Genomic DNA, 27,959 nt, shown 5'->3' on the forward strand with positions numbered 1-27,959 from the left:
ACCACAACATTCTGTAACAGTCGTCAGCGCGCCTTTTGAGATAAGGGGTTTACCAGCACAACTCTCACTAGCTGGCCTCCGTTACACACGCAATGCAAGAGTGGATGTCTGTTTATCATCAGTGTTGGGGGTAACGCATTACAAGAAACTTCAGTTACGTAATCAGATTACTTTTTCAAGTAACTAGTAAAGTAACGCATACGGAGCCCCGCACATGACATGCAAGAAAAAAAATGAAATCGTGTGCACGATTTACTAATTCGTTCCCTCAATTTACCAAATCATGCACATGATTTATAAATCAAGGGAATGAAATGGTAAATCGTGCGCATGTTTTAGTAAATCGAGGGAACGAAATAGTAAATCGTGCGCACGATTTAGCCTACTATTTTTTTCCTGCACGTCATGTCCGGGGTGTGAACATGTGTGAACATGATGGTTATTGTAGTTCTGGATTAAATGTGAGCATTCGTTTACTAATCGCACTTGCACAAAAAAAAAAAAAAAAAAGATTCAGTGATCTTCAAAATGAATAAAAACAGTGAAATGCAAAATCAGAATACTACGCAAACCTTCAATAGTTAAATATGTTAAATAAAACTGCATTTAATCTCACTTTATTGACCAACGTACTTGCAGCTGACCTTCAATGATTCAGTTAAATAAGCAAAAATGACTTAAGACTTTATGACTTTTCTAATATTAACGCGGGTCCTAAAGCTCCTGCCTGCATTTTCCAGTGATTTCTTCTGAGCTTTACTCTTTTGTATTGTGTCTCATCTCTATTTCTGCTGTCTTTCTTCAAATCTCCCTCTTGCTTGTTCCTCTCTCCTCCACTGTCATATGCCCCCTAATGCTGATTGGCTACACACGTTTGTTGTTTGTTTGTATGTCGAACAGCGTTTTTTTCGTTCCAAACAGCAGTTTTGAAATATCGCTTACCCTACCTTTAAAGCTATTTGAGCATAAAAAAAACAACAGTTATGGGACAGTTCATGTCAGATTTGCTGATTTGAATTGTGTTATTTAAATTGATTGTGTGGCAAGCCATTTTTGAGATTTTAGCATTTCCCCATTCAAATAGACAGGACTTGGTGCCCAAAATAGCTGCATTGCAAATATGGCCGGCGAGTAAACAGACTTTCCTTGAAAGCGACATTTGCAAACCCAACTCTGGTCTCATCTGACCGTACAAACCTAGTTCCATTTAACATTTAGCAAAGAGATCAAACATTTGAGTTGTTTGATCACAATAAATCGGACTGATGGCTTAATCGTATTGAAAAGATCGATTCGATTGAGCTCATTGGTGGATCTCATGTGAGTGACAGGTTGCTCCGCCCTTACGCCAGTAAACACGTCATCAGAGGGGAAGTTATTTCGATTCAAGATTACGAGGCACATGAATTTAAAACAATAATGATGTGCACGGGTGAATCATTTATAATAAACACTGCAATACATTCCATAAAACAAAAAAACAAAACAAAAATTGTCCGTTTTGATTTCATGGTTTTAAATGTATGTTGGGCTTGCCATATCACGCGACTGTTCGCTGTCCGCGAAAAATAGCGTTCTGGCGCGTCGCGTCGCGAGCAGTGATGAAAAACGATGACATCACTCGAACGTCACACTTTTCCCTGTAGCGATAATCATGGCGGATCAACAATTCAACAACTTTCTCTGGTGAGTAAAGCTCGAGTCTCCTAGTTCTCGTGCACATTATTTCACGCAGATTATATTCGCGCCTCACTGCTGATCTGATCGAAATTATAGTGCAGATGTTTGCTGTTGTGTTTGAAACATCAATCGCAGCTGTTATTGTTTGTTTGTGTGATGTGTACTATACTTTAGATCACTGATAGAGTTTGTAAACACGGTTAAATCTATTAAAGCACACGCTGTTAATCTTTCTGTAGCCATATAGTCAGCTGTGTGTGTGTTTTGGTACCTTATAGCTCCAGCGAGCTGTATTAAACTAACTAAACACATGAACTGAGGTTATTTGCTAAAAAAGTCAAAACAAGTGTCTTATGGCTAGTGAAAATGTTCTGTTTTTTTGGTCGGCAAGTAGATATTGCGCCAGAAGTTTAACACAGGGTTTTATAGTTTAATGAAAGTAGGTCTGATATTAATAGTCTTTTGAAACCGTTGAACAAATGAAATGTAACTGGGTGACATACAATGTCCTCTGAATTATTGCCAACATAAAATATTAATAACCCTCTTCATAGTTAAAAATCGCTGTTTGATCAAGTTATCGGTCAGTTCTGCTTTAGAACAAAGGAAAGATGTTAAATGTCAACTGTTTTTAGAAGTAGATGTTTAAAACAAATAGTAATTTTGATTTATTTCCCCATATTTTTGTCATACTTTCTGATGCAACTTGGGCTTAAAGAAGAGCCCAAGAATATATAATCATATTTCATAAGCTTTTTGAGATGGCATGTTTAAGCTTAGATCACACTTAATATCTAATGCAAACACATTTATATTATTATATATACACAGACACACAAACATACACTCTAAAAATGCTGGGTTAAAAACAACCCAAGTTGGGTTGAAAATGGACAAACCCAGCGGTTGGGTTAAATGTTTGACCAACATGTTGGGCAGTTTATTTTAACCCAACTATTGTTTAAAAATGACTATATGTCTGGCTTAAAATGAACCCAAAATAGGCTGGAAATTAAAAATCAGAGGTGAACATTTATTTATAAGCAATTTAATAAATGTTTAATAATTATTAATTAAACATATTAATAAATGTTAATTTCCAACATACTTTGGGTTCATTTTAAGCAAGCAATACACTCATTTTTAAACAATAGTTGAGTTAAATAAAACTACCCAGCAGGTTGGGCAAACATTTAACCCAATCGCTGGGTTTGTTCATTTTCAACCCAACTTGTGTTGTTTTTAACTCAACATTTTTTAGAGTGTAGGTTGCTTCAAGATATTATGACACTGAAATGTTTGACAGCTTGTTGTAGGCAGCACTGTCATTGGTAAACCAAGATTGCATTATTCGTCGTGTGCGTGATGCAGAGAGAAATACTCTCCTGTGCAAGAGGAACAATTATTCAGCATGTCACAAAATGCTTTACAGACTAATTTGTGTTTCACCGTCACACTCGCGGTCAGATCAGCATGAATGTCTGTGTCTGAGAGCCGCTCAGACCTGCTCAACAGGTTTCTGATGTCAGAACAATGAACGAGTACAGAGGAGTTCAACCCAACATAGTTGCACAGTTACTTTCCGAGCAAGAACAGGTGGATATCGCTGTGGCTCATGCAAAATGGGTGAGAAATGCGTTAGTCTTGGCTGCGAATACTGTGTAACTTGCATGACTGGTATGGTGTGGGCAAACCATCTGATTGTGAAACACTGCCAGGGCAGAAGCATCAAGTTCTTCATAGGAAGAACAGTTAGAGAACACAGAATAACAGTAATCCAGCAAGATCTAGGCTTTTATGATACTGTACGTTTCTCTCTAACAGTTCCTGACAGATATCTGTCACCATCTGCGCTTCTGCTCTTAGTGGCAATGACTTGATGATTAATATTTCTCACTCACACAACAGAAATATGGCACTTGTTGGGTGTTTTGTGTATGTTTTGTCCTGAGAAGCAGTGGATATAGTCTTGACCAGATGAATATCGCATGTGCTTGAGAGGTTCCTGTCCATTTCATTTCCAGGCGGTTCGTTTTAAAGGTTCAGCATTTGTTTTACGTTTAAGCATTGGTTTCAAAATTGTGTTTCTGATGCTTAGTGTTGTTATAATGACTTATGAAGTACTGTTTCTGAACTCCCTGAAACGCCTCCATTTGTAGTCTTGAGTTTTCTTCCAGGAACGGCTAGTATTTTTAGTGCCTGATTATAATTCCTGCAAAATCACTTTACGATTTATATCATTTAAAATGCGTCATAATGACCATTAAAGGGTTAGTTCACCCAAAATTCTGTCATTTATTATTCACCCTCATGTCGTTCCACACCCGTAAGACCTTCGTTCATCTTCGGAACACAAATTAAGATATTTTTGATGAAATCCGATGGCTCAGTGAGGCCTCCATTGACAGCAAGATAATGAACACTTTCAGATGCCCAGAACTACTAAAGACATAATAAAGACATACTTTTTGTGTGCCAGAAAACCAAAATAATGACTTTATTCAACAAAATCTAGTTATGGGCGATTTCAAAACACTGCTTCATGAAGCTTTACGAATCTTTTGTTTCGAATCAGTGGTTCGGCGCGCGTATCAAACTGCCAAAGTCACGTGACCCATTGAAGTTTCGAAACACTTATGACATAACGAAGCCTCGTTTACTGAAATCACGTGATTTTGGCGCTCTGAACCACTGATTCAAAACAAAAGATTCGTAAAGCTTCGAAGCTTCATGAAGCAGTGTTTTGAAATCGCTTTGAGCGCTGTTGAGCGGATTTGTAAACACCTCTGATTGGCCATTGTGTTCACGGATCATCAGATATGTCTGTGATTGGCTTCAGTGATCAACGCTTCAAAAACGTGGTAAATACTCATCAATGACGCTCTTCATCGAGCGCTTACACAGATACACACGGGAGCGTTTGAAAGCAGGCGTCTATCGCAGACCACTCCGCTGATACACGCCTGCTTTCAAATTCAAACACTTCCGTGTGCTTTCAAACGTTCCCGTGCGTTGATCATTGTAGCCAATAACAGACATATCCGATGAGCACGTCAACACAAAGGCCAATCAGAGGTGTTTACGAATCCGCTCAACAGCAGGACATTTCCCAAACACACTTGAAGCATTCGACCAATCACAACACACTGCTCCAGCTGACCAATCAGAGCACATTGTGCTTTTCAGAAGGAGGGGCTTCATAGAGACAGGAACTAAACAGAGCGTTACTGACAAACTGGGAAGAGAGGAGCTGAACAATGGAGAATATGAGGAAAATAATCAACATTCAAGCATGAAAACCTGCTCTAGTAGAGCACAAAAACACAATCAAGACTAAAAGTGCGTAATATGCCCTTTTAAATAGTAATTTTATTGTTGTTATCAAGCTCAAAATTTGGCAGTTGTTTTGTGTTTCTGATGTTTAGTGTTATTAAAATGACTTTATGCTCATTTTTAGACGATTAATAATTATTTTACAAAAAGACTGACCTCCTTTCTTTTGAGAAAGCAGAAGTGTGTGCTTCTTTTAACGTGATTCATCATAAAAATGTTATCAGTTTATTATTATCATCTGAAAAATATTTGGCCGTTCTTTTGAATGATTACTTGTCAGAGTTATTTGTCCTTGACAAATCAGGAGCTCGGCTCACATGTAATAGAAAGACTGCGTTACATGACGTTAGATGAAGTCTTGTTTATAAAGCGTACGTCTGCTGTTTTGAAGGATTATTGCTGCTAGTCACGTAGTCACATTATAAACACAATACCCACTTCAGAGTGGCTGGGACTAAATGAGAGCAATGGAAGTAGGAAATATTAACCGTATATCATGTTTCATGTGTGTACAGTTTGGGCCTCATCTCTGACCTCAGGTCAGTATGTTTGTGAGGTCGGGTCAGTTATATTTCTTCTGTTCTTATGCTAGATTATTGAAGTCCGCCGCTGCCTGCCGGGATGGAGCATGTTCAAGGGGCCTGGAAAAGCGTCAGTCATGGGTTTGGATGCAAAGACTCGGTGTTTGAAGATTCCTGCATGTCTCCCACCATTCTCAAGAACTTCCCGTACCGGAGATTGTCAGATGATGGGAGAATCACAGACTCTAAAACTAGCAGCACAATCCGTGTCTTCCTACCCAACAAACAGCGGACTGTGGTAACGATAAAATGATCTGTTATTTTCCAACACCATCTGTGAGTGTTTATGATGAGCATGGAGTGTGCATTTTATCATTTATTCTAGAAACTTAAGACCCGTTCACACCAAGAACGATAACGATAACAATGGGTGAATTCCAAATGGTGTTTTTGCGCCCTTGAAGGGCACTTCGGGAAGGGGACGCCATTTGCAGGTGCGTTCCAGACGAAAGTAAACAACTCAATCGCTTCATGAAGGGCCCATGTCTGTTAGCAAAGAGCACATGTGTGAAAGCTTGTTTCCGCCACTGAATAAAAAACAAAAACGGTAATTGTGAGTTTATATCTCACAATTCTCATTTTTTTCTCGCAAATCTGACTTTTCTCGCAATTGTGAGTTTATATCGCGCAAATCTGACTTTTTCTCTCGCAATTGCAAGTTCATATCTCACAATTCTGACTTTTTTCTTGCAATTGTGTTTATATCTTACAATTCTGAATTTTCTCTCACAAATCTGACTTTATTTCTTGCAATTGCGAGTTTATATCGCGCAATTCTGACTTTATAATGCGCAATTGCGAGTTTTTGTCTCACAGTTCTGATTTGTTTTCTCGCAATTGTTTATATCTCACAATTCTGACTTTTCTCGAAAATCTGACTTTTCTCGCAATTGCGAGTTTATATTTCACAATTCTTACATTTTTCTCGCAAATCCGACTTTTTTCTCGCAATTGTGAGTTTATATCGCACAAATCTGACTTTTTCTCTCGCAATTGCAAGTTTATATCTCACAATTCTGACTTTTTTCATGCAATTGTTTATATCTTACAATTCTGAATTTTCTCTCGCAAATCTGACTTTATTTCTTGCAATTGCGAGTTTGTCTCACAGTTCTGACTTTTTCTCGCAGTTGTTTATATCTCAGAATTCTGACTTTTCTCGCAGTTGTGAGTTTGTCGCACAATTCTTACATTTTTCTTGCAAATCCGGCTTTTTTCTTGCAATTGCGAGTTTATATCTCACAATTCTGACTTCTATTGTTTATGATCATGTGACACAGGACGAATCTATCTTTATCGATCGTTATAGTTATGGTCCTCGGTGTGAACGGGCCTTTACATGGGAAGGGCCTTGATGTAAAAGCAGTTTGTTTTTACGAATTTACAAGTGCTCGTCGATATAATGCTAAAGATCTATATAACCTTCGCATCCATGTTCAAACCTTTCTTTTGCATTGAAGTGATAAAATATGAGAATTGTGTTGTTATAGGTGAATGTGCGACCGGGTATGACGCTGCGCAACTGCCTCATCAAAGCCCTGAAAGTCCGTGGACTTCAGCCCGAATGCTGTGCCGTTTTCAAGCTTCTTCGAGAGCCTACCAGTTCCCACAGGTTTGAAATATATTGTATCTGAGTGAAACGGCTTTGCAAACAAGAACAAATGTAGGGTGGGGCTTGATTTTGTCTGTGGGTAATTGATTGGGTGGTTTTGTTTGCTATTGGTGGATTTAATGTGAGTGACAGGTTGCCCTGCCCTCATCATCAGAGAAGAGATGTTGCTGCATGAGAGAGAGGAAGTTATTCTGATTCAAGATTACGAGGAACATGAATTTAAAACAATGATGTGCACCCATAAATCATTTATAATAAACTGCAATATTCTATAAAAAAAATAGCATCCACCTAAATGAACTAATGAAATCTTATTGTTACTGGTGCATCTTCTGAATGCTGAATACTATCAATCTAATGTTCAGTTAATGAAACCTCAGTGTTGTTTTGTGTAGTAAGAAGAAGCGTATGGATTGGAGCACTGATTGTACCACACTGGTGGGAGAGGAGATGCTGGTCGAAGTCTTAGATCACGTCCCGCTGACCACGCACAATTTTGTAAGTTTCCGTTGTGTGTTCGGATTGAGCTGCCGTCGTCTTTATAACAGTTCTAACACTTGACCTTTCCCTTCACAGGTACGAAAGACATTTTTGAAGTTGGCCTTTTGTGACATATGTCAGAAGTTTCTTTTACATGGCTTCAGATGTCAGACGTGCGGCTACAAATTTCACGAGCACTGCAGCACCAAAGTGCCCACCATGTGTGTGGACTGGAGCAACATTCGACAGCTCCTGTGAGTGTACAAAACCACAGACATCAGAACAAACACCAGCTTTAGTCATGCCTGAAGGGCTGCCACACAGTCATGCACATATCAGTAGCGGCCAGTTGTGTAGACTAGTTTAATTTAATTTTAAAAGTTCTGGTTTCTGGGTCTAGAAAAGAACATCAAAACAAGGTCTTGGAAAAGTCACAGAAATACTTTTGGGCTGTCACAATTCCTTGATTAAGTTCGAGTACTTGATTTTAAAAAATCCTCGATTACAATTTACCCGTGTCGAGTGACCGGCAAAATACCGGAAGTGACGCATTCCACGGACGAGAATCCATGAACCACATTATTAGACAGTTTTCTGAGGCTGCGCGATATATTAAAACCATTTAAAAATCATACTATAGCATAGGTCAATTGTGATTTCACAAATTCTGCGATTCAATTAAATAAACATATGCCCTGCGGGTTTAATATATCACTGATTCATGAGATGAGGGACAAAACATGTTAATGAACCATGTAAGGGAACAAGTTTCTGAATTTTTTTTTTTTCTCAAAATGTACATTTATTCACTTCGGAACTTCACTTCCGTCAGAGTTGACAAATACTGACGGAGTTGAGTTGACATATACTGACGGTGTTGACATACTGGCGGAGTTGAGTTGACAAATACTGACAGAGTGGAGTTGACAAATATTGACCGAGTGGAGTTGACAAATACTGATGGAGTGGAGTTGACAAAAACTGACGGTGTTGACATACTGACGGAGTTGAGTTGACAAATACTGACAGAGTGGAGTTGACAAATATTGACCGAGTGGAGTTGACAAATACTGACGGTGTTGACATACTGACGGAGTTGAGTTGACAAATACTGACCGACTGGAGTTGACAAATACTGACCGACTGGAGTTGACAAATATTGACCGAGTGGAGTTGACAAATATTGACCGAGTGGAGTTGACAAATACTGACGGTGTTGACATACTGACGGAGTTGAGTTGACAAATACTGACGGAGTTGAGTTGACAAAAACTGACGGGGTTGACATACTGACGGAGTGGAGTTGACAAATACTGACGGAGCTGTTGAGATGACAAAAACTGACGGAGCTGTTGAGATGACAAAAACTGACTTCCCCATATGCAAAAAAACATATTAAATCACATTATATAGACTTTTTGAGAGCCCTTGTCAACCATCAGACATAAAACCTGACGGAGTTGACGTCTGACGGAGTTGACAAAACTGAATATTTTTCCAACTTAACCACGTGTTGTTCAGTGGAGTAGTTTTGTTTTCTTTCTCAGTTGTAGCTGCCTTAATAAACATATAAAAAATGACAATATTTATCCCACAACTATTTACAAAAACTATTACACCGGGATGACGGAGTTGACATGTTTAAGCTGTGACTGCAGAGACTTCAACATTGTTTGTATAAAATATTAAAAAATATAAAACTTCCAGGACTATGTGTCCTATTGTGAGATCCACAATGAGCAGGAAACAGTAAGTGCTCCTCAGAGTTAAAGATGACCATGACATCTGATTTATTCAGAATTATAAAAAATCCTGACGGAGTTGACGCAAAGTGAGGACACAACTTTGATAGCCATTTTTTATGGAAAATATAATTCAAGACTTACATTTTATATTGTTTGATATATTACAGATGTCTGCCTTTCAATTTAAATGTATATTTTTGAATTTGTTGCATTTTTAAATACTTTGTTTAGCAATTTTGTTCTGTTTTTATTACAAAAAAAATAAATAAATCTGATTACTCGATTAATCGTCAAAATAATCAACCAATTTCTCGATTACCCATCAAAAATAATCAACCGATTACTCGATTAATCGTCAAAATAATCTGATTACTCTATTACCAAAATAATCGATAGTGACAGCCCTATATGTTTTTCTAGTGAAGTGCCATTGGAAGTGAGAAAACCCAGTTTATACATGTTCTATTATATTGTAACTATGCTGATTTGTGTAAAGTGGGGTTCAGTGGCGAGTTAACAGGTAGAACTGGCTTCTTTCCTCTATTTAAATAAAGGTAGACATGTGTGTGTGGTTCAAGGGAAGTCTCACAGAAAGAGTTTTGCATAGAGGCGCTCATACCGTAGATGCTTATCAATGAAAATCAGGTAATGCGGTACAAAGGTCCATTCTTCTGCTGCAGAATCACAAAGATGAAAAAACAAACTCATAATGCTTTTTAAGGAAAATCTTCATTGGTCCATCTTTTAGAAATTAGTTATTGAGAATTAGTTATAGTCATGTTATTTAGATCAATGCCCTTGCGTTTTCCCAGGCTGTTCCCGACTCCCGGAGAGAACGGCACTCCGTCACTCCCGCCCCTCTCGTCCCGTCGGATGCAAAACTCTAAATTCTCCTTCAGGTAAACAGAGTCTGTGTCTATATTTAGCTCAGATGTAGTGATCTGACCCGACAATCCAGCGTTCCTCTGGAAATCAGAGCATGTCACGACGTCACCTTATTCTTTTTTTTTTCTCCTCCTTGTCTTCAGGGTATTTAATTATACTTGTAGTTCCTTGTATGAGTTTTTATTTGACTTCTGTTATAGTTTTATTCATATTTTTCATATTCAGCTTTTATTTTTATACTTATATGCATTTTTTTTTTTGTAATCATTTTGTTTTGTGCTTTTGCTTTTTTGCTGAAAAATATTTTGACACAACATTTGGTCAGCTTTACCAAATCTGAAAATTGAGCATGACGTTAAAATTTTTCATTATATATGATTGTAAGTTTATACATATATATAAATATAAAATTTACATTTGTCCATTTAGTGCTGAAATGATTGCTTTAGAAAAGTAATCTTCAATACAACATTTGTGGAGATTTGATTATCACAGATAATAATTTTGTCTCTCAGTTCTACACAAGTAACCATTAATTAACATTAAGTAACCTTTAAATACACACTGTTTTAAAAGTATATCCACATGAGATATGAGACTCATCTGATAGAGTCGCTTGATCTTGTCTTGTGAACTTGCATCTAGTTTTTCAACTTTGTTTTCATGACATCAAACCATTTGGTAACTTTCACCCAAAATGTGCTGATACTCAGCAGGGACGCCGTCTGTGAAACGTAGTAAAAACCCATCCACAGGAATACAAGCTTCTTTTTTAAAATGTTAGGGTTTTTTGGGCAATCAAGATTTAAACTAATGTACTGGGCAAGGCCTTGTTTTGAATTTTCCTAACAATTTTTGGTTCCCAGAAAGTTCTTTTTTAAGGTTTGTTTTTGGTTAGCCAGGAAAGTTTTTTTTTAACGGAAATAGGACATTAGTTTTTGGTTTGTAGAATGTTATTCTAACATTCTCAGAACGTTCCCCTAACCTCTTTACTCCGATATCATTACCCCGCTGTACGTCAGTAATCATCAGCACACCCACGACCCAGTATAGTACAAGCGGTATGGAAGATGGATGTATGGACGCCTATAATCAGTATTATACATAATATCTTGTTTTTATTTATTGTTTAATTAATAAAAATAACTAAATAATTACCTAAAAAAATAACCATTATGGAACATTCTGTACAAGTTATTTAAAAATAACCTCCCTGCAACATTCTGGGAACGTTATTTTATGGTTGCAAAAAGTAAAACCTAAAAAGAACATTCATAGAAAGTTATTATTTGGTTCTAAAAAAAAATTAACCAAGCGGGAACCAAATACTAACATTAGGGGTAGGGATGGGTATCGAACCGGTTACAAATTTCCAAGAACCAGTGATTTAATAAGAAACGCGCATTTCGATTCTGCTTATCGCGCATTTAAATGTGATTTTAAACCATTCAAGCGCAAGAGGACTCGCACACTGTTTTATGTGCTGCGCGCATAGAAAAAGTGTTTTTAAAGGCATATTTTGTCGACTTGTGTACTCACATTATCCCAGATGTTTCCAAGAATGTTTAAATCCAGAGAAATAATCAATTTTAACCAGGACACGGACCATGGAAACACCAAAGACGCATTAATATATTATGTGTTTTATTAGACAAGGGAACAACTGTTTGGATACATTCATCAACAGAAATCTAATCATGTTATATAGCTCAACACAGCAAGTCAGCAAGTATTAAATCTCATTTTCTTGATTTATAGCGAGTACCGTATTTTACCATGACTAAAATCGATCTATCTTACTGCAGTGTGCAACAAGTGTCTCACAGCAGCCGCCGAGCGAACACACAGAGTAGCATTATAACAACTTTCAACACACAAATGTATCTAATATGATAAAACAGCACTGCTTTACCCCACATACTCATGACCGGAAGAAGCGGAAGCAGTGACTGCGGCATAATAAAAGTCCCGCTGCTCTCGAGATGTGTGTCGCGCTCGTCTCTCATTAGAAATCGCTCCAGCGGCCTCGTTTCGCTCCAACGGCTTTCAGCCACGCACTGCTTCATACTACAGTTAATGTTAATAAATCTTTGACACATTAGCTCCCCGTCGAATTCTTTTCCACCGGCTGTAGACGTGAGGACAACAACTCCCATGATTCTGCAAAATCAGGGTGTCATCAAGCTACGCCTTTGTTTTAAATAAGCGACCTCTAGAGGCTAAAATTACATATTGTGCCTTTAATGTGATTTTAAAGCATTCAAATGCAAAGAAGACTCAACAAAATGAGCGCACAGAAAGCTGCCTCTCATATATTGGATCCGTGCAGCTCTTAAAGTGACAGCAGCCTAATATTCCTGCTGCCGTTTCTATAATAACGTTAATCAAACAACAAAAGACAGAGAAAATTCACTCCCTGTTCTTGACTGAATACCTTTTTGTAATTAAATTTTTTTTTAATGTATTTTATTCATAAAGTGCAGTGTTCTTTTACATTTGATTAGTTTCTGTACCTGAATTCCTGAAAATTTTAAAACACTTTATTTCAATCGTATCTTTGTTCGGTTGTCTTTATTTGTGCAAATCGCAATTGGATTTGTTGAAATTCAAATGATACCCAACCCTAGTTATGGGAACGTTCTGTGTTTGCTGGGTTGTCTTCTTTAGAAAACAGTGAAAGTAAAGTTCAGATTGTTGAATCAAATGTAGGATAGACTAAAGACATGATTTAATAGTAAATCAAGACAAAAGAAGCAAATGCTCACAGACTGATCTGAAACCCTTCTCCAGTCCTTATCACAGATACTCCACGCCGAATGCTTTAAACTACATCACTCCCATGCCGTCCGCTGGCGTCTCTCTCAGTCATAAAGTGTTGTCCACATCCACGCCCAATGTCCACATGGTGAGCACCACACAGCCGGTCGATGAGGCTGCTTATCAGGTGAAACGCTTTTCTATCCTCAAATCATCATCGCCTTTCAGGGCCAGATTTACTAAACGGGTCAAATGAGACCACAATCCTATAGAAGCAAGTTCTGCGGCTGATCTAATGACAGTGAGCGGATTAATGAACTAATTTACATAATGATCAGCATAATCTAACAAGAGCAGCGCCGATTAAATATAATGTGACTCAGCAAATGATGGGTTAAGACATGCTTTCTTGGGGTGTTAAAAATGGCACAAATGCCAGTAAACTGACTAGCGCAAACCTTAGTAAATGACAGGGAAACTCCTACAAATATGATCAGCTGCAGAAATAACTGTGTTCGCACTTTCCATCGTTAGTAAATCTGGCCCCAAGTTCTTCTTTTTGGATCCTAAACTATGATAATGTCTTCTCTCAAACATTTCCATATGTTAAAACATTACTTCCTTCTTTATTCACAGGAAGCCTTAGGGCGTGATGAATCAGGTAAGGGTTCTTCCTGACTCTTTCCTCTGAGATTTCACAGCAAAGCTATAAGGCTGAAGTCGTTCTTTGTCACATTCGTTCACAGGAAGCCCTCAAAATCTGAGCCCGACCGAGTGGTCCAAAACCCCGGCTCCGGCTCACCGAGAGAAAGCGCCTTCAACCAACACTCAGGAAAAAAGAATCGTAAGCGTACTTTACAGTAACCTTTCCCCGAGTCACGCTAGCTTGAGTAATCAGAAGCCAAACACATTATCATCAGATTATTCTACACTCTTAGAGAAAAAGTTTCTATAGAGGTTCTTGACTCAGTTTTAAAGAACTCTTGATGCCAAAAAGGTTCTATATAAGGAAAACAAGGTTCCATAAAGAAGCTTTTCTTCTAAGAGTGTAGTTTAAACGTGATTTCACTGTGGAGAAGGTTGAAACATGAGCTGATGGTCCAGTGGTTTGTTCATTGGTCACCAGCGTCCACGAGAGAAGAGAGATTCCAACTACTACTGGGAGATCAAGACCACCGAGGTGATTCTGCTCTCCAGGATCGGCTCAGGCTCGTTCGGCACCGTCTACAAAGGGAAGTGGCACGGTAAGAGTTCTTTCTCATCCCGGTTTTAGGGGTTCAACGGTGTTGTTTTGTTTTCAAATTGTATTTAATGTATGGTTAATGTATCTAATACCATGATGTGCAACAGTACAAATGTGTCAGCTGGTAGAGATTCTGCTTTTGTACCGCAGTATATATGTAGTGCAGTTAAAAGTGCAAAAGTATATATCTAGACCGATCAGGCATAACATTATGAGCACTGACAGGTGAAGTGAACAACACTGATCATCTCTTCATCACGGCTCCTGTTAGTGGGTGGATATATTAGACAGCAAGTGAACATTTTGTCCTCAAAGTTGATGTGTTAGAAGCAGGAAAAATGGGCAAGCTTAAGGATTTGTGCGAGTTTGACAAGGGCCAAATTGTGATGGCTAGACAACTGGGTCAGAGCATCTCCAAAACTGCAGCTCTTGTGGGGTGTTCCCGGTCTGCAGTGGTCAGTATCTATCAAAAGTGGTCCAAGGAAGGAACAGTGGTGAACCGGCGACAGGGTCATGGGCGGCCAAGACTCATTGATGCACGTGGGGAGCGAAGGCTGGCCCGTGTGGTCCGATCCAACAGACGAGCTACTGTAGCTCAAATTGCTCAAGAAGTTAATGCTGGTTCTGATAGAAAGGTGTCAGAATACACAGTGCTTCAGTTTGTTGTGTATGGAGCTGCATAGCCGCAGACCAGTCAGGGTGGCCATGCTGACCCCTGTCCACCAACAGTGGGCACGTAAGCATCAGATCTGGACCACGGAGCAATGGAAGAAGGTGGCCTGGTCTGATGAATCACGTTTTCTTTTACATCACGTGGATGGCCGGGTGCGTGTACGTCGCTTACCTGGGGAACACATGGCACCAGGATGCACTATGGGAAGAAGGCAAGCCGGCGGAGGCAGTGTGATGCTTTGGGCAATGTTCTGCTGGGAAACCTTGGGTCCTGCCATCCATGTGGATGTTCTTTGACACGTACCATCTACCTAAGCATTGCTGCAGACCATGTACACCCTTTCATGGAAACGGTATTCCCTGGTGACTGTGGCCTCTTTCAGCAGGATAATGCTCCTGCCACAAAGCAAAAATGGTTCAGGAATGGTTTGAGGAGCACAACAACGAGTTTGAGGTGTTGACTTGGCCTCCCAGATCTCAATCCAATCGAGCATCTGTGGGATGTGCTGAACAAACAAGTCTGAACCATGGAGGCTCCACCTCGCAACTTACAGGACTTAAAGGATCTGCTGCTAACATCATATATATAACTGAGGGAAATATAATGTGAAGCTTTAGACGAACAAAAATCCTGCTTAAGTTATTTTATTTTGAGTTGTAATGTCTTTTCAGGTGATGTTGCTGTGAAGATTTTAAAGGTGACGGATCCCACACCAGAGCAGTTACAGGCCTTTCGCAATGAAGTGGCTGTTCTCAGGTAAACCAACAGCACAACCCAAGCCAAATGATTCCATTATTCCCAAAAATGAGTTTAAACACTGTAGTGCCGGAGTCTGTTCAACACTGCCAACATGCAGTAGATTTGAAGTTGTTTCTGTGTTGTTGTTTCAGGAAAACCAGGCACGTCAATATTGTTTTGTTTATGGGATACATGACGAAGGAAAACCTGGCCATTGTGACGCAGTGGTGTGAAGGAAGTAGCCTCTACAAACATCTGCACGTGCAAGAGACGGACTTCCAGATGTTTCAGCTGATTGACATTGCCAGGCAGACGGCTCAGGGCATGGAGTGAGTGTTTGAATCCGCTGATTGATTATAGCTTAATGAAGGGTGAGGGGTCCAGCCCTAATCAAAACACATCTGAAGCAGCTAATCAAGGTTTTAGGTATCACGTCTCAAAGGCTAAACCAACGCTTCTCAACCATTGCAGCCCTAAATTTTATTATTTGCTACATGCAAATTATAACATGCAACTAACCAAATAACCCTGTATGGTTCAGATAGGAAAATTAGCAAGCTTATCATCTTTCAAAACTAGGGGAAAATGCTTCCTTACATCAGCGTTTTTGTTGTTCATGTCAAAGGCTGTGCATCTGAACAAACTCAACGGTATTTTGGCATAAATTGATCTATTGCTTTCTAGAAGCTAGAGAACTAACAAGAGCGAAACTACACACAGTAAAAGCAAATGCAAGACAAATTACACTAAATACAGATCTCTAACATGGGTTTTGCCGACCATGTGTGGCGGATTATTGGCTGAGAACATGAAACAATTGAAATTCAAGAAATATTTAGAAGCTGAAATTGTCAGTATTTTAATTCATCCCATGTCATTGTTAATAATTTTGTTACCGTTCATGGTAGCGGAACATTCAGATCAGCGTTCTGATCCAGAGAGAGCAGTTGTCATGTATGAGCTTCAAAGTCTTTTCAAACACACAGTATCATTATTTCTGTCTTAGAATAATTCAAATGATCACAGAAGTAATGGGATAAAAGATTATAGTTCAGATATACACACTGATGTGTACGTTAGTGATTAGTAAATCACCTTTTGAAAGAAACTTGATGCTTCAAATAAAGATTGTATCAATTACATTGTTACACCAGTAGGTGGCGACGAGTGATGTCACCGAAAAATTTATTTGTCATTGAATCATTCATTCAAGATTTTCGTTCAAAATACCGATTCAACCAGTAATGACACAAGTGAAGTCTTTGAGTGAGTCACTGAATCATTTATTTAAGAGATTTGTTCAAAAATGCTGATTCACCCTGTAATGAAACAAGTGAAGTCTTTACGAGTCATTGAATCATTCAAGAGATTTGTTCAAAAACGCTGATTCATCCAGTAATGACACAAGTGAAGTCTTTATGAGTGAGTCACTGAATCATTTATTTAAGAGATTCATTCAAAATACCGATTCAACCAGTAATGACACAAGTGAAGACTTTATAAGTGAGTCACTGAATCATTTATTCAAGAGATTGGTTCAAAAGGCTAATTCACCCAGTAAAGAAACAAGAGAAGTCTTTGAGTCATTGAATCATTCATTTAAGAGATTCATTCAAACACTGATTCAATCAGTAATGAAACAAGTGAAGTCTTTATGAGTGAGTCATTGAATCATTCATTCAAGAAATTTGTTCAAAAACGCTGATTCACCCAGTAATGAATCAAGTGAAGTCTTTAGGCTTGTTCGAGATGCATCAGCGCTGCACAGACCGATCGGCGTATGACAGCAAAGTACCGCGAAAACGATTCTAAAGTATAAGGAGTCATATGCTCTCCAAACGCTCTCGCGGTGCTTTGATGTCATATGCCAATCGGTCTGCACAGCGCCGATGCATTTCAAACAGGCCTATTGAATCATTCATTCAAGAGAATCGTTCAAACACACTGATTCATCCAGTAATGACACAAGTGAAGTCTTTATGAGTGAGTTAAACTGATTTATAAAAATAATAATTCAAACTAATTACTGTAGTGAATTACATGTTATTTTGTTTAGTTGTCTATCCAGAATCATGGGAAAATATACACTGTTCAAACGTTTACATTTTACAATATATTCACATGGAAAATGGCAATTTTAAATTGTAATAATATTTTACTGTTTTTACTGTATTTTTGATCAAATAAATGCAGCCTTGGTGAAAAAATCCAAAGTTTTGAATGGTAGTGTATATGATATGATACATTCAGGCTGTCATTCTGTTCAAATTTGGACATGTTTTAGACATTTGTGGTAGTTTAGTGTACTTCACTAAAAATAAACAAGAATCGGCACACTGCCACTGCTGCTCCCAAAAGTCAATTTATTAAAACATAAGCAAGCAACATTTCGACCCAAAGGTCTTCGTCAGGCAAATGACGAGGTAGTGTAACACAATGAAGACTCACGGCACAGCGTTCTGTCATAGTGTTTGACGGCATAGTGTATTTTCTGTAACAGATTCACATTTTGAGCGCATGATACCATCAGCTATTAATAGAAATGCAGCCAGGTTTAAAAATAGAACAAAATAGGGTGGGTGGTGTTTACATGTAAACTCAGAGGTGGTTTTGTCAGTTAACGCCTGATGGTTTTCTGTACCAGCATGCTGCTAATTTGAGTAAAATAACATAACATAAACATATACATAATATATAGAATTAAAATGATCTCTAATAACTCTTCATATCTTCTCTCTTCTAGTTACCTACATGCAAAGAATATCATCCATCGAGACATGAAGTCAAACAGTATCTTTTACCATTGTGTCCATTTTACATCCTCTTATTTCTGTAACTTTGGTTACGATGCGAAAAGCAGCTTATTTTTGAAGCCTGTTGCAATATGTGTAGATATGAATATAGTGCTTATGGCGTCATAAATTCCCTTAACGGGATGCTCAGATATCTTCCTGCATGAAGGACTGACGGTGAAGATCGGTGATTTTGGTCTGGCCACAGTCAAAGCACGCTGGAGCGGCTCTCATCGGGTGGAGCAGCCGTCGGGATCCGTCCTCTGGATGGTGCGTTAAACCCCATTTAAGATATAATACATACATGCTATATGTTATTCTCTGTGCTTACAGAATCAGTTGTTGGTAACACTTTACAATACGGTTCCATTTGTTAACAATAATTCTACACCATTTATTAATATTGGCCAGTGTTAATTTCAGCATTTACTAAAGCATTTTTATACTCAAAAGTTAATGCACGGTTAACTAACATGAACTAGCAATGAACAATTGTATTTTTACCTAACATTAACAAAGATTAACTAGATGAGCAAAGTTAGATGACAAACTTAGATGTTGGCTTGACAAAGCCAGGTCTGAAAGTGTAAAATAACTTTGAAAAGCTTGAGGTTTGAAGGTTTTACTAAAAAAAAAAATGTTACTGGCATGTCTTAGCATGTTGCTAACATGTTTTAGCACATTGCTAGCATTATCCTAGCATGTTTTAACATTTTGTTAGCATGCTCCTGGCATGTTTTAACACATTAATAACATGAATTAACGTTTTAACTGGTTCTGTCAAATCAGTTAATCGCGATCAATCACATCTAACATAAAAGTTTGTAAATATAAATATTAGGGCTGTCAAGCGATTAAAAATTTTAATCTAATTAATTACATGATGTGCCGATTAAACCCCCCCCCCCCCCCCTCCAAAAAAATAATTTATAGTCATAATTGTGTAAAGCATCAAATAAACATTACAAAAAGTAGATTCAGAAATAATTTTTTTAATTTGATTCAACATAGAATTTATTACACAAACTTTTGGACCATTAGGTTCATTTTTTTTTGGGTGAACTATATCTTTATCATATTTCCATATTAATAAATATATTGTTTTTTTTAAAAATGAAATTATAAGAAACTAAAACTGCCAGTAAGTGGCGGTAAATGTCTAATTCATTCCATTCCTTCAAACAGCTGATTCATAGAGGAGTGAAGTCTAAAATAACACAATATTAACTTCTTAAAATTTAGATTACTCTGATCTACATCTGCATTTTAAGATGTTTGAAGGCCAAAAAATTGGACAATAATAGCTTTTGAAATCTCTCCTTGTCATCACCACACATTTTATATATTTACAAACTTTTTAAGATGTGATTGAGATTAATCGATTTGACAGCACTAGTTTAACGCTTTGCTTGCATGTTTTTAGCATTTGTTAACATGTTGCTAGCATGATCCTAGCATGTTTTAACACATTGCTAACATGAATTTAACACTTCTAGCATGTTTCTAACATGTTTTAGCATTGTTAGCATGATCCTAGCATGCATTGACATTTTGTTAACATAATTTAACATGTTGCTACCATAATCCTAGTATACTTTAGCACATTGCTAGACTGTTTAAGTCTTATTGTACAAAAGTTTTGACCCCCTCAATCAGTTTTGATCGATTTACGAAAACCATAAGTCAGATCAGTTAGAAAAGATATACTGAGTCTGAAGGTCTGACCTGGTGGTTGCAGCTTGAAAGCTCTAGAAGGAGATACTGTGTAAAATTTAGTCTCAGAAGAAGCTTAAATAGTAGATATTTGTCAAGCCAACATAATAAATGCTTTAAAAATATATTGCTCAATCTTAAGGCATGATAGATAATGCATCGGCGATGATCATGGCCGTTTGTCAGTATGCGTTCTTAGTTCACCCAAAAATGAAAAATTATCCCATGATTTTTTTTTTTTTAAATTCCTAAAACTTCTTTCCAGGTTAAATTTGATTTTTAAACACATATTGTAGGTGTGGTCTCACTTTTGCCCTGATGATGATCTGAGTTATACATAATAAGAAATAATGTTTTATTTCTTTTACTTGCTTCTTTAGGCTCCCGAGGTCATCCGGATGCAGGACAACAACCCGTACAGTTTTCAGTCGGATGTGTACTCGTACGGTATCGTCCTGTATGAGCTGATGACAGGAGAATTGCCTTATTCTATGGTTGCAAATAGAGATCAGGTGAGATTAATGTGTTGTTCTATCAAAATCACATGATCATGGATCTTGAACATTGAGCTACCGGTTTACAATGAATAAAATAACACAGTTTTGACTTTTAGATACTTGCTTGGTAGATATTTTTTAGAGTGCCCTTTCATGTAGTGTGTAATAAAGCTGTTTTTGAATGTAAAAGGTTTGCAAAGTTTCAAAGATAAATGGAGTTTTTGTCTCCTAAAAGAAAGAAGCGATTCTGAACTGAAACAAGTCGTCAGTAATTCAGTCTCACTTCCTGCTGAACCTGCGTAGGTTTGTAACTAATTTGCATAATGCCCGCCTCTGTTCTTCATTGGCTGAACAGCATCTCTTTGCCCCGCCCTCAATCACTGTAGTTGTATCTGAGACTGGAAGAGTTTGGTTCGTGTTGTTCATGTCGAGAAGACGCTGTTTTCTGCTGCCAAAGCAAATCCACTTTGATGAGATTGATACGGTAAAACCCACGCCATCGTTACTGTTCGTATCACTGTGAATCAAGAGCTGAGGTTCAGATATGATAATGAGCGTTTGGTTTCTGACCAATCAGAGCAGAGCAGCTCTCAGAAAGGCGGGGTTTAGAGACCGAATCCTTGATGGAAGCGTTTCAGACACTGAGAGAAAAGAGCTGATGCTGCTAAATTAAAGTGTTTTTGATCTTGGATGAATGTGAACCTGTTGTAGGAGACGCCAAAACAACATTAGAAACCTTTAAAATAGCATAATATCATTAGAAACAGGAGTCTTTAGGAGTAAATCTCATGAAAGCTGGCAAGAGTTGTAAAATTTGTTTTGCAATAAAATGCAACTTTTTTTAAAGAACCTAAAGATTTTATGCATTTCACATTATTTCTATGACAATGAAGTACATTTGAAACCTCAAATAGTAATGTAGATCATAACAGAATGAGCTTCATTTTTTTATCTTTCAATTTTCAGATTATAAGATTCGCTCTCAGAGACTTTTGTTGTAGACTAGCGTTAAACGCTCAGGTTAATATACAGCATTAGCTTCAGTGCATAATAAAGGCATTGCATCAGTATTCAGAGTGACTGAAGTTGTTCTGTGAGCTGATGAAGTGTTTGGCAGTGAGCCGGAGCGCTCTGGACGCTCACCCTCGAGCCCGCCGGCTAAATTTAGGTGCCCAAAGACTAAAGGTCCATTTTTAAAACCAGTCACTGGTTGTGTAGCCTGTAAAGCTGCTTTGTTGTGTGAAAATGAGAGGCGAAATGAAGGTGATTTTAAGTTATATTAGGTGAACTAGTAGGAAGCAGCACTATTATGGTTCAAAGTCTGTTAGTTGAGCAAACCTCTTACTAAAAGTATTAAACTCCTATTTTTAAATGTTTTTGAAAGAAGTCTCTTCTGCTCAAAAAAAAATTGTGAAATAGTATTACTATTTAAAACAGCTGATGTGAATGTATAGTAAAGTGTAATTTATTCCTGTGATCAAAGCTGAATTTTCAGTGTCACATGATCCTTCAGAAATCATTCTAACATGCTGATTTGCTGCTCAAGAAACATTTTGAATGGCAGTGTACGTCCCTATCGTTTGCACGATCAAGCACCATTCGCATTGTGCAACAGATGTAAAAATCTAGTTCCCTTTTTTTAATTTTAAGCATATAATGAAGTTCTTCCCTGTTTCTTTGTGTGTAGATCATCTTTATGGTGGGTAGAGGTTATCTGACCCCTGACCTCAGTAAACTGTATAAGAGCTGTCCTAAAGCTATGAAGAGGCTCGTCGCTGACTGCATCCAGAAGTCCAAAGACGACAGACCGCTGTTTCCACAGGTAACATCACTGCAAAGTAGAACTGCACGATTAATCGCTAAAAGATAAAGATCTTATTCCTAAACGGCAGCGATTCGACTCTATTAAACCTTTGACGAGTTCGATCACAGTGAACATTCAGATCTGTGTTCTGATCCAGAGAGAGCAGTCGGTCAAACAGTCTTTTCAACCACACAGTATCATTATTTCTGACTTACAATCATTCAGATGATCACAGAAATACTGTAAAAGTTTATAGTTCGGATATAAACATTGATGTCTACGGCAGTGATCAAAATAGAGTAAATCACCTTTTGAAAGTAACTTGAAGATTGGTTAAAAAATGTATTGGTCATTGAATCATTCATTCAAGAGATTCATTTCAAAACGCTGATTCGTTCAGTAATGAAGCAAGTCTTCACGAGTGAGTCATTGAATCATTCATTCAAACTGATTTTAAAAAAAGAAAGAAAAGAAAATAGATTAAAAATTTTAATCACTTGACAGCCCTAATTTGAACTAATTAATCACGCAATGTGGTTATTAATTAATAGCAAATTAATTGCACTTCAAATTTGGCTGAGAAATTATCCCTAAAAGATCATTTAAAGTCATTGTTGTGTTAAACGAGAAAAGCAAACAGACATTACAAAAAGTAGCTTTAGAATTTTTTATTTTTTTTATTTAACATAATTTATTACACAAAAACTTTTAGGCTCCAACAACCATAAGGATTCATTTTTGGGTGAACTATACCTTTGATGTTTCATGTGGAATATGGAAATATGAAATAGTTTTTTTTAATGAAATGAACTCTAAATAAGAAACTAAAACTATCAGCAGGTGGCGATAAATGTCTAAATGAGTAAATCATTAAGTCCTTCATTCGATTTGTTCAAACAGCTGATTGATTCAGGAATTAAGTAAATGGCTCTCTTTATGAATGAGTCATTGAATCATTTGTTCACCTGATTGATTCGCTCAAAATGCGGATTCATTCAGAAAGGAAACACCGCTGTGTGTTGCTTGGAGACACACAACAGTTCTGCTCTGGCTTTATAGGCTATGGCAAAATTGAGCAAAAACAGACAATATTGTGTCTAAAATATAACACAATATTAACTTATTTATTAAACTGTTGTTTAAAATCAATATCACATTTGCTATTATGGACAGAAAAACAAAACACGTGTGATATTGCGCTTGTTACTCCTGTGATTATTGCTTAACTATATCATGATACAAATATGAGACAAAAACAGGGGCATTTTTGCCCTGATATCTTGAATTTTAGGGGCATATAACTGCATTCTATAGTGAGCTGTTCACCCGCTTCATGTTTGGTGTGTTAATAATTTTAATGCATTATTTTTTCCCCATAACTAATTAAGTTAATGCATTAAATCAACAGCCCTAGTTCAAACAAATTAATTTTTAAATAGACTCCAGCAGTTAACATTTTATCAGAACCTCCAGTAAATGTCATGTTATTTTGTTCAAAATCATGGGAGAATCGTCATCTCCATTTTAAACAAAACAAAACAAAATTGTGATTCTCAATTTATCCAGAATCCTGCAGCTCTATTTCAAATTACATTTTCCTGAATTAAATACCTCTTTTCTTACTGTCAGAGAAAAAAAAAGCGTGTGAATCTATTTTGTGACATTATTTTCATGACAGTTAAGCACATTGTCTGACCTTAAATTATTCTGAATAGTGACTCTCTTTACTCTAGTACAATAATTGTATTGTTTATATAAATATTATATAATCTATAATCATTTATATAAAATATAATTGGTGCTTATGTTGTAAAATAAAAGAATAACGGGTGTCCTGCAACAAATATTCACACTCTTCAAGTTTAAATTAAAAAACTGCCATTCATTCCCAAGAGTGAAATGTGTAGTAAAATACATTTTCAACCATTTAGATGACAGAGTAACTTTGCAAAATATAATGCCTTGTGGTAATATTATGAATATTGGATTAATAATAATGCGTTTTTTATTGTTGTGGTGTAATGCTCAAGTAGTTATTACTGTGTCAAAAAGCACAATTAAAATTAATACATTAAAATTTGTTTTGCATGCTAGTTATCAAAAAGAAATGAAATAATCTATCAATATGGGTCGATCTAAAATCTTAATAAAGTAATTTTTTTCAGTAATAGACAATTAAAATGTCTCAACTGTTATAAAATGCCCAAAATGTCCTAAAATAGGCTTATTTTTTGTCATTATTTGGGATAATGATGTGTAAATGTTCTCATTTTGTCAGTTTCACCTGTAAATTAGAACTGCTTCAAATGTTCGGCATTATATGTGTAGTAGAGCTATTTATTATGATCTTCTGTTGTTTTAAATCAACTACAGCTGCTGGTTATTAAGTATTATCTCACATAGACAGCAGTTATGAACATCATGTAATGACAGTGTTTGACTGCATTGGCGTCTCAGTGACGGATTGCTGTGTGTTCCTGTCTTTCACAGATCCTGTCCTCGATCGAGCTGCTCCAGCACTCGCTCCCCAAAATCAACCGCAGCGCGTCCGAGCCGTCGCTCCACAGAGCCTCGCACACCGAGGACATCAACGTCTGCACTCTCGCGCTTTCATCCGCCTTCAAGTGAAGCGTCACGCTCGCTTCAGCCCAGGACACGCTAGCATCCAGTCGGCAAACATACTCCAGCTAGCGGCGGACACAGTGTTGGTCATTTATGTGCTTCGTCTAATATATTCTGTGTGTTAAGTCAAGAGTTTCAGTTGATCTCTCTTCCCGTCTGCCAGGAGGGAACAGCCAATCGCACTTTCTTTACACGGTTCACCTGTTGTGTCTAGCTGTATGGCAAAGTTTGAGTGGGAAATACCCAGAATAATCACGCGAACTGCCGCTTTCTCATGAATCCTACAATCACGTGTGGCTGAAATGACGTGTAAATATTCCCTAAGTGCCAGTGCCGCGGACGGCCGTGTGTCGAATGTGTGTTTTTATCAGCCGTACAGGGAGCACTTCATGATCACGTGTCTCGTTGTCTCTTTGACTTTGAGTATGTTACAAAAATCAAAGAAGAGTGGGTATTAACTTTATTATAAAACTTGTTAGGGATTCGTATTTTTTTTTTTTTTTTTTTCCCAGCTTGTTACTGCTTGTCATGGAGAATTAACTTGTAAACTTGACAGATTGTTTATGCATTGTATTTTAATAAAATTTAAGTTAAATACACCACATAAGCTCAATTTTTTTAATTATTCATACTTAGTATGAAGCTTTGAGTGGATTATTACTTTTATAAAACAGCAATAACAATAATATAGCATGCATGCAGCAGTTATCGGGGTTCAAGCACTTTAAGGCCTTTAAGCACATAAAAAGGTATTATATTTTATTTAGCAAGCCTGTAACCACTTAAATAAGGGATAGAAAAGATCATTTACACTCAATACAGTGTGTATTTTTAATGTTTACTAAGGAAATATGGTTTTTGCACCTTTTTAACAGTTACAGCGCTATCTATGGGCTGATCTCCATTAAAGGTTGCATGCTTGTTCAGAATCATGTGTCGCATGTGCTCAACTAATGACGCGAAATTCTGATTTTTCGTTTAGGAATGATGGCTTTTGGGTACACTTGGCCACGCCCCTTTTTCTAAATGACCCTGTTATAGCTATCCAAAGGCTAAAGTTCAAAAATGTTTTGACTTTGAGAGTCGAGAATTGTGCTGCAGTGCTTTTATTGAGGTTGAGTGAAAAACCTATGACTGTTTTGCAAAAGTAGGTTTTTCAAATCTCCAATATTTAATAAACTATTATATAATTATAATTAATTTTGAAGTTTTATTAAGTGTTAACAATGAGATTATGTGGTTTTTATAATCAATTAACACTGCTTTTGTCATTTTTTACAAGATGTATTTGTCACCAAAAAAGTCATTCGGTTTAACCAAAATTTCGGTTTTACCGAATGACACTTTTGGTTAACCCAAATGACGATATTTTCAAACAATGCTAACAGGCTGATATCTAGCTAGCTGGCAAAAAGGCAATCAAATATTTTATATTTTAAAATATTACAACATTTTCCATGTTTTATAGCGGTTGTACCGAATGACCTGATGCTTCGGGACATGCGTATGATCAAGAGAAAACATAAATTTTTCAAAATTTTTCAACATTTGTTTCACGACCATGTGGTCCTTTGCAGGTGTCTGAATGATGTCACATCCTGACACACGATATTGACCACATGACTTGATCCAAAATGGTCCCTTTATATTGGTTACTCCGAATGACATCAATAAAATACATTTTTCCAGACATTCTTTCTAATAACAAAGCAACGACTTCTACACATAATTTTAATACCATTTTGCACTATGTTGAAATATAATGTTATAAAATCATGCCAGAATTAAAAATATATACATTTATTTCATTTTAAGATATTTTAATCACAAATGAAATGGCTGTATTGGACTTTGGACGGTTAAACCGAATGACCTTTTGACACTTCAAAATCTTTAAAATAACTTCATATGTAGCAAAATATAATTAAAACCTTTTGGATTCGATAAAAGAGATCTAGCTGTACATACTTTGGATGTCATATCTTTGTTTTCTTCTTATTATTATTAAGGCCTTTGGACAGAAAAATGACCCGTCATGTCATTGACCCAGTATCATATGGTGTGAATATCGTGTGCATGTATGAAAAATCACATAACATACAATCATTTATGCGCCTGAAAAACACGATGACGCCCCCCAGTGGCCGATTTGTTTTTAAATTTCTCACAGTCCTCTTTCATTGGCTGATGGCAGCCGTGTTTTTCGAGATAAGTAAATGTTCTCATAGAATATGATTTGCTTCAGTCTTCGTCAGAATAATGTCAAGATACAACATATGCAGACCTGTGAAAAAATTCTTGATATCTTGAATACTGTTGTCATGGCAATGCAATAAACTTTAATATTCTTTATGGGGATTTTGAGGCACTTAGCATGCTTCAAATGGCATGAAACTCGACACACGTCAGAGTTGCCAGCCAAAAGACATGGGCAAAGCTTTAGAAATGGGCGGGGAGGGGGGGCTTCTATAGCGCCACCTTTTGACAAAAATTGGGGGTTAGTCTTACCTACAGTCACCAAACTCGGTACATATATTGTTCTCATCAAGCCGGACAACTTTCTAATTTACAGTCAATAGCTCCCACCAACAGGAAGTCAGATATTTTGGTTTGAATGTGGATTTTTTTTTTTTGAATAATCAAGCTCTGAGTTTCTTTTTTTTTTAAGTACTCCTAGTAGGAGTTTCACACAACCACCGCCAAACTCGGTCAACATGAAACAAAGACACTGAAGATTATGGGATATCTCGAACAGTGTTGCCATGGCGAGGGATTAAATGACAAAAAAAGGGAAACAGGAAGTG

General features: G+C 37.2%; 1 protein-coding gene across 3 annotated transcripts in view; it reads left to right on the forward strand.

Moving 5' to 3' along the window:
* The window catches only part of raf1b (Raf-1 proto-oncogene, serine/threonine kinase b), a 27,195-nt gene extending 1,441 nt beyond the window's left edge, over window positions 1–25,754 (forward strand). Inside the window, exons 1-17 of one of the 3 annotated variants that reach the window (XM_051912670.1) lie at window positions 1,562–1,686; window positions 5,606–5,832; window positions 7,085–7,206; window positions 7,602–7,704; window positions 7,783–7,940; window positions 10,244–10,330; window positions 13,107–13,260; window positions 13,710–13,734; window positions 13,820–13,917; window positions 14,200–14,317; window positions 15,661–15,745; window positions 15,880–16,056; window positions 18,471–18,517; window positions 18,671–18,789; window positions 20,613–20,744; window positions 22,417–22,551; window positions 25,024–25,754. In XM_051912670.1, the coding sequence (XP_051768630.1) occupies window positions 5,635–5,832; window positions 7,085–7,206; window positions 7,602–7,704; window positions 7,783–7,940; window positions 10,244–10,330; window positions 13,107–13,260; window positions 13,710–13,734; window positions 13,820–13,917; window positions 14,200–14,317; window positions 15,661–15,745; window positions 15,880–16,056; window positions 18,471–18,517; window positions 18,671–18,789; window positions 20,613–20,744; window positions 22,417–22,551; window positions 25,024–25,161 (1,896 nt within the window). In that variant the 5' untranslated portion in view covers window positions 1,562–1,686; window positions 5,606–5,634 and the 3' untranslated portion in view covers window positions 25,162–25,754. Of the gene's footprint in view, window positions 1–1,561; window positions 1,687–5,605; window positions 5,833–7,084; window positions 7,207–7,601; window positions 7,705–7,782; window positions 7,941–10,243; window positions 10,331–13,106; window positions 13,261–13,709; window positions 13,735–13,819; window positions 13,918–14,199; window positions 14,318–15,660; window positions 15,746–15,879; window positions 16,057–18,470; window positions 18,518–18,670; window positions 18,790–20,612; window positions 20,745–22,416; window positions 22,552–25,023 lie in introns of those variants that run through there. The other 2 variants (XM_051912669.1, XM_051912671.1) reach the window with 2 other exon arrangements.
* Window positions 25,755–27,959: the final 2,205 nt, after the last annotated feature.

This window comes from Ctenopharyngodon idella, chromosome 11 (genome assembly GCF_019924925.1).
Source record: "Ctenopharyngodon idella isolate HZGC_01 chromosome 11, HZGC01, whole genome shotgun sequence".
NCBI lineage: Eukaryota > Metazoa > Chordata > Actinopteri > Cypriniformes > Xenocyprididae > Ctenopharyngodon > Ctenopharyngodon idella.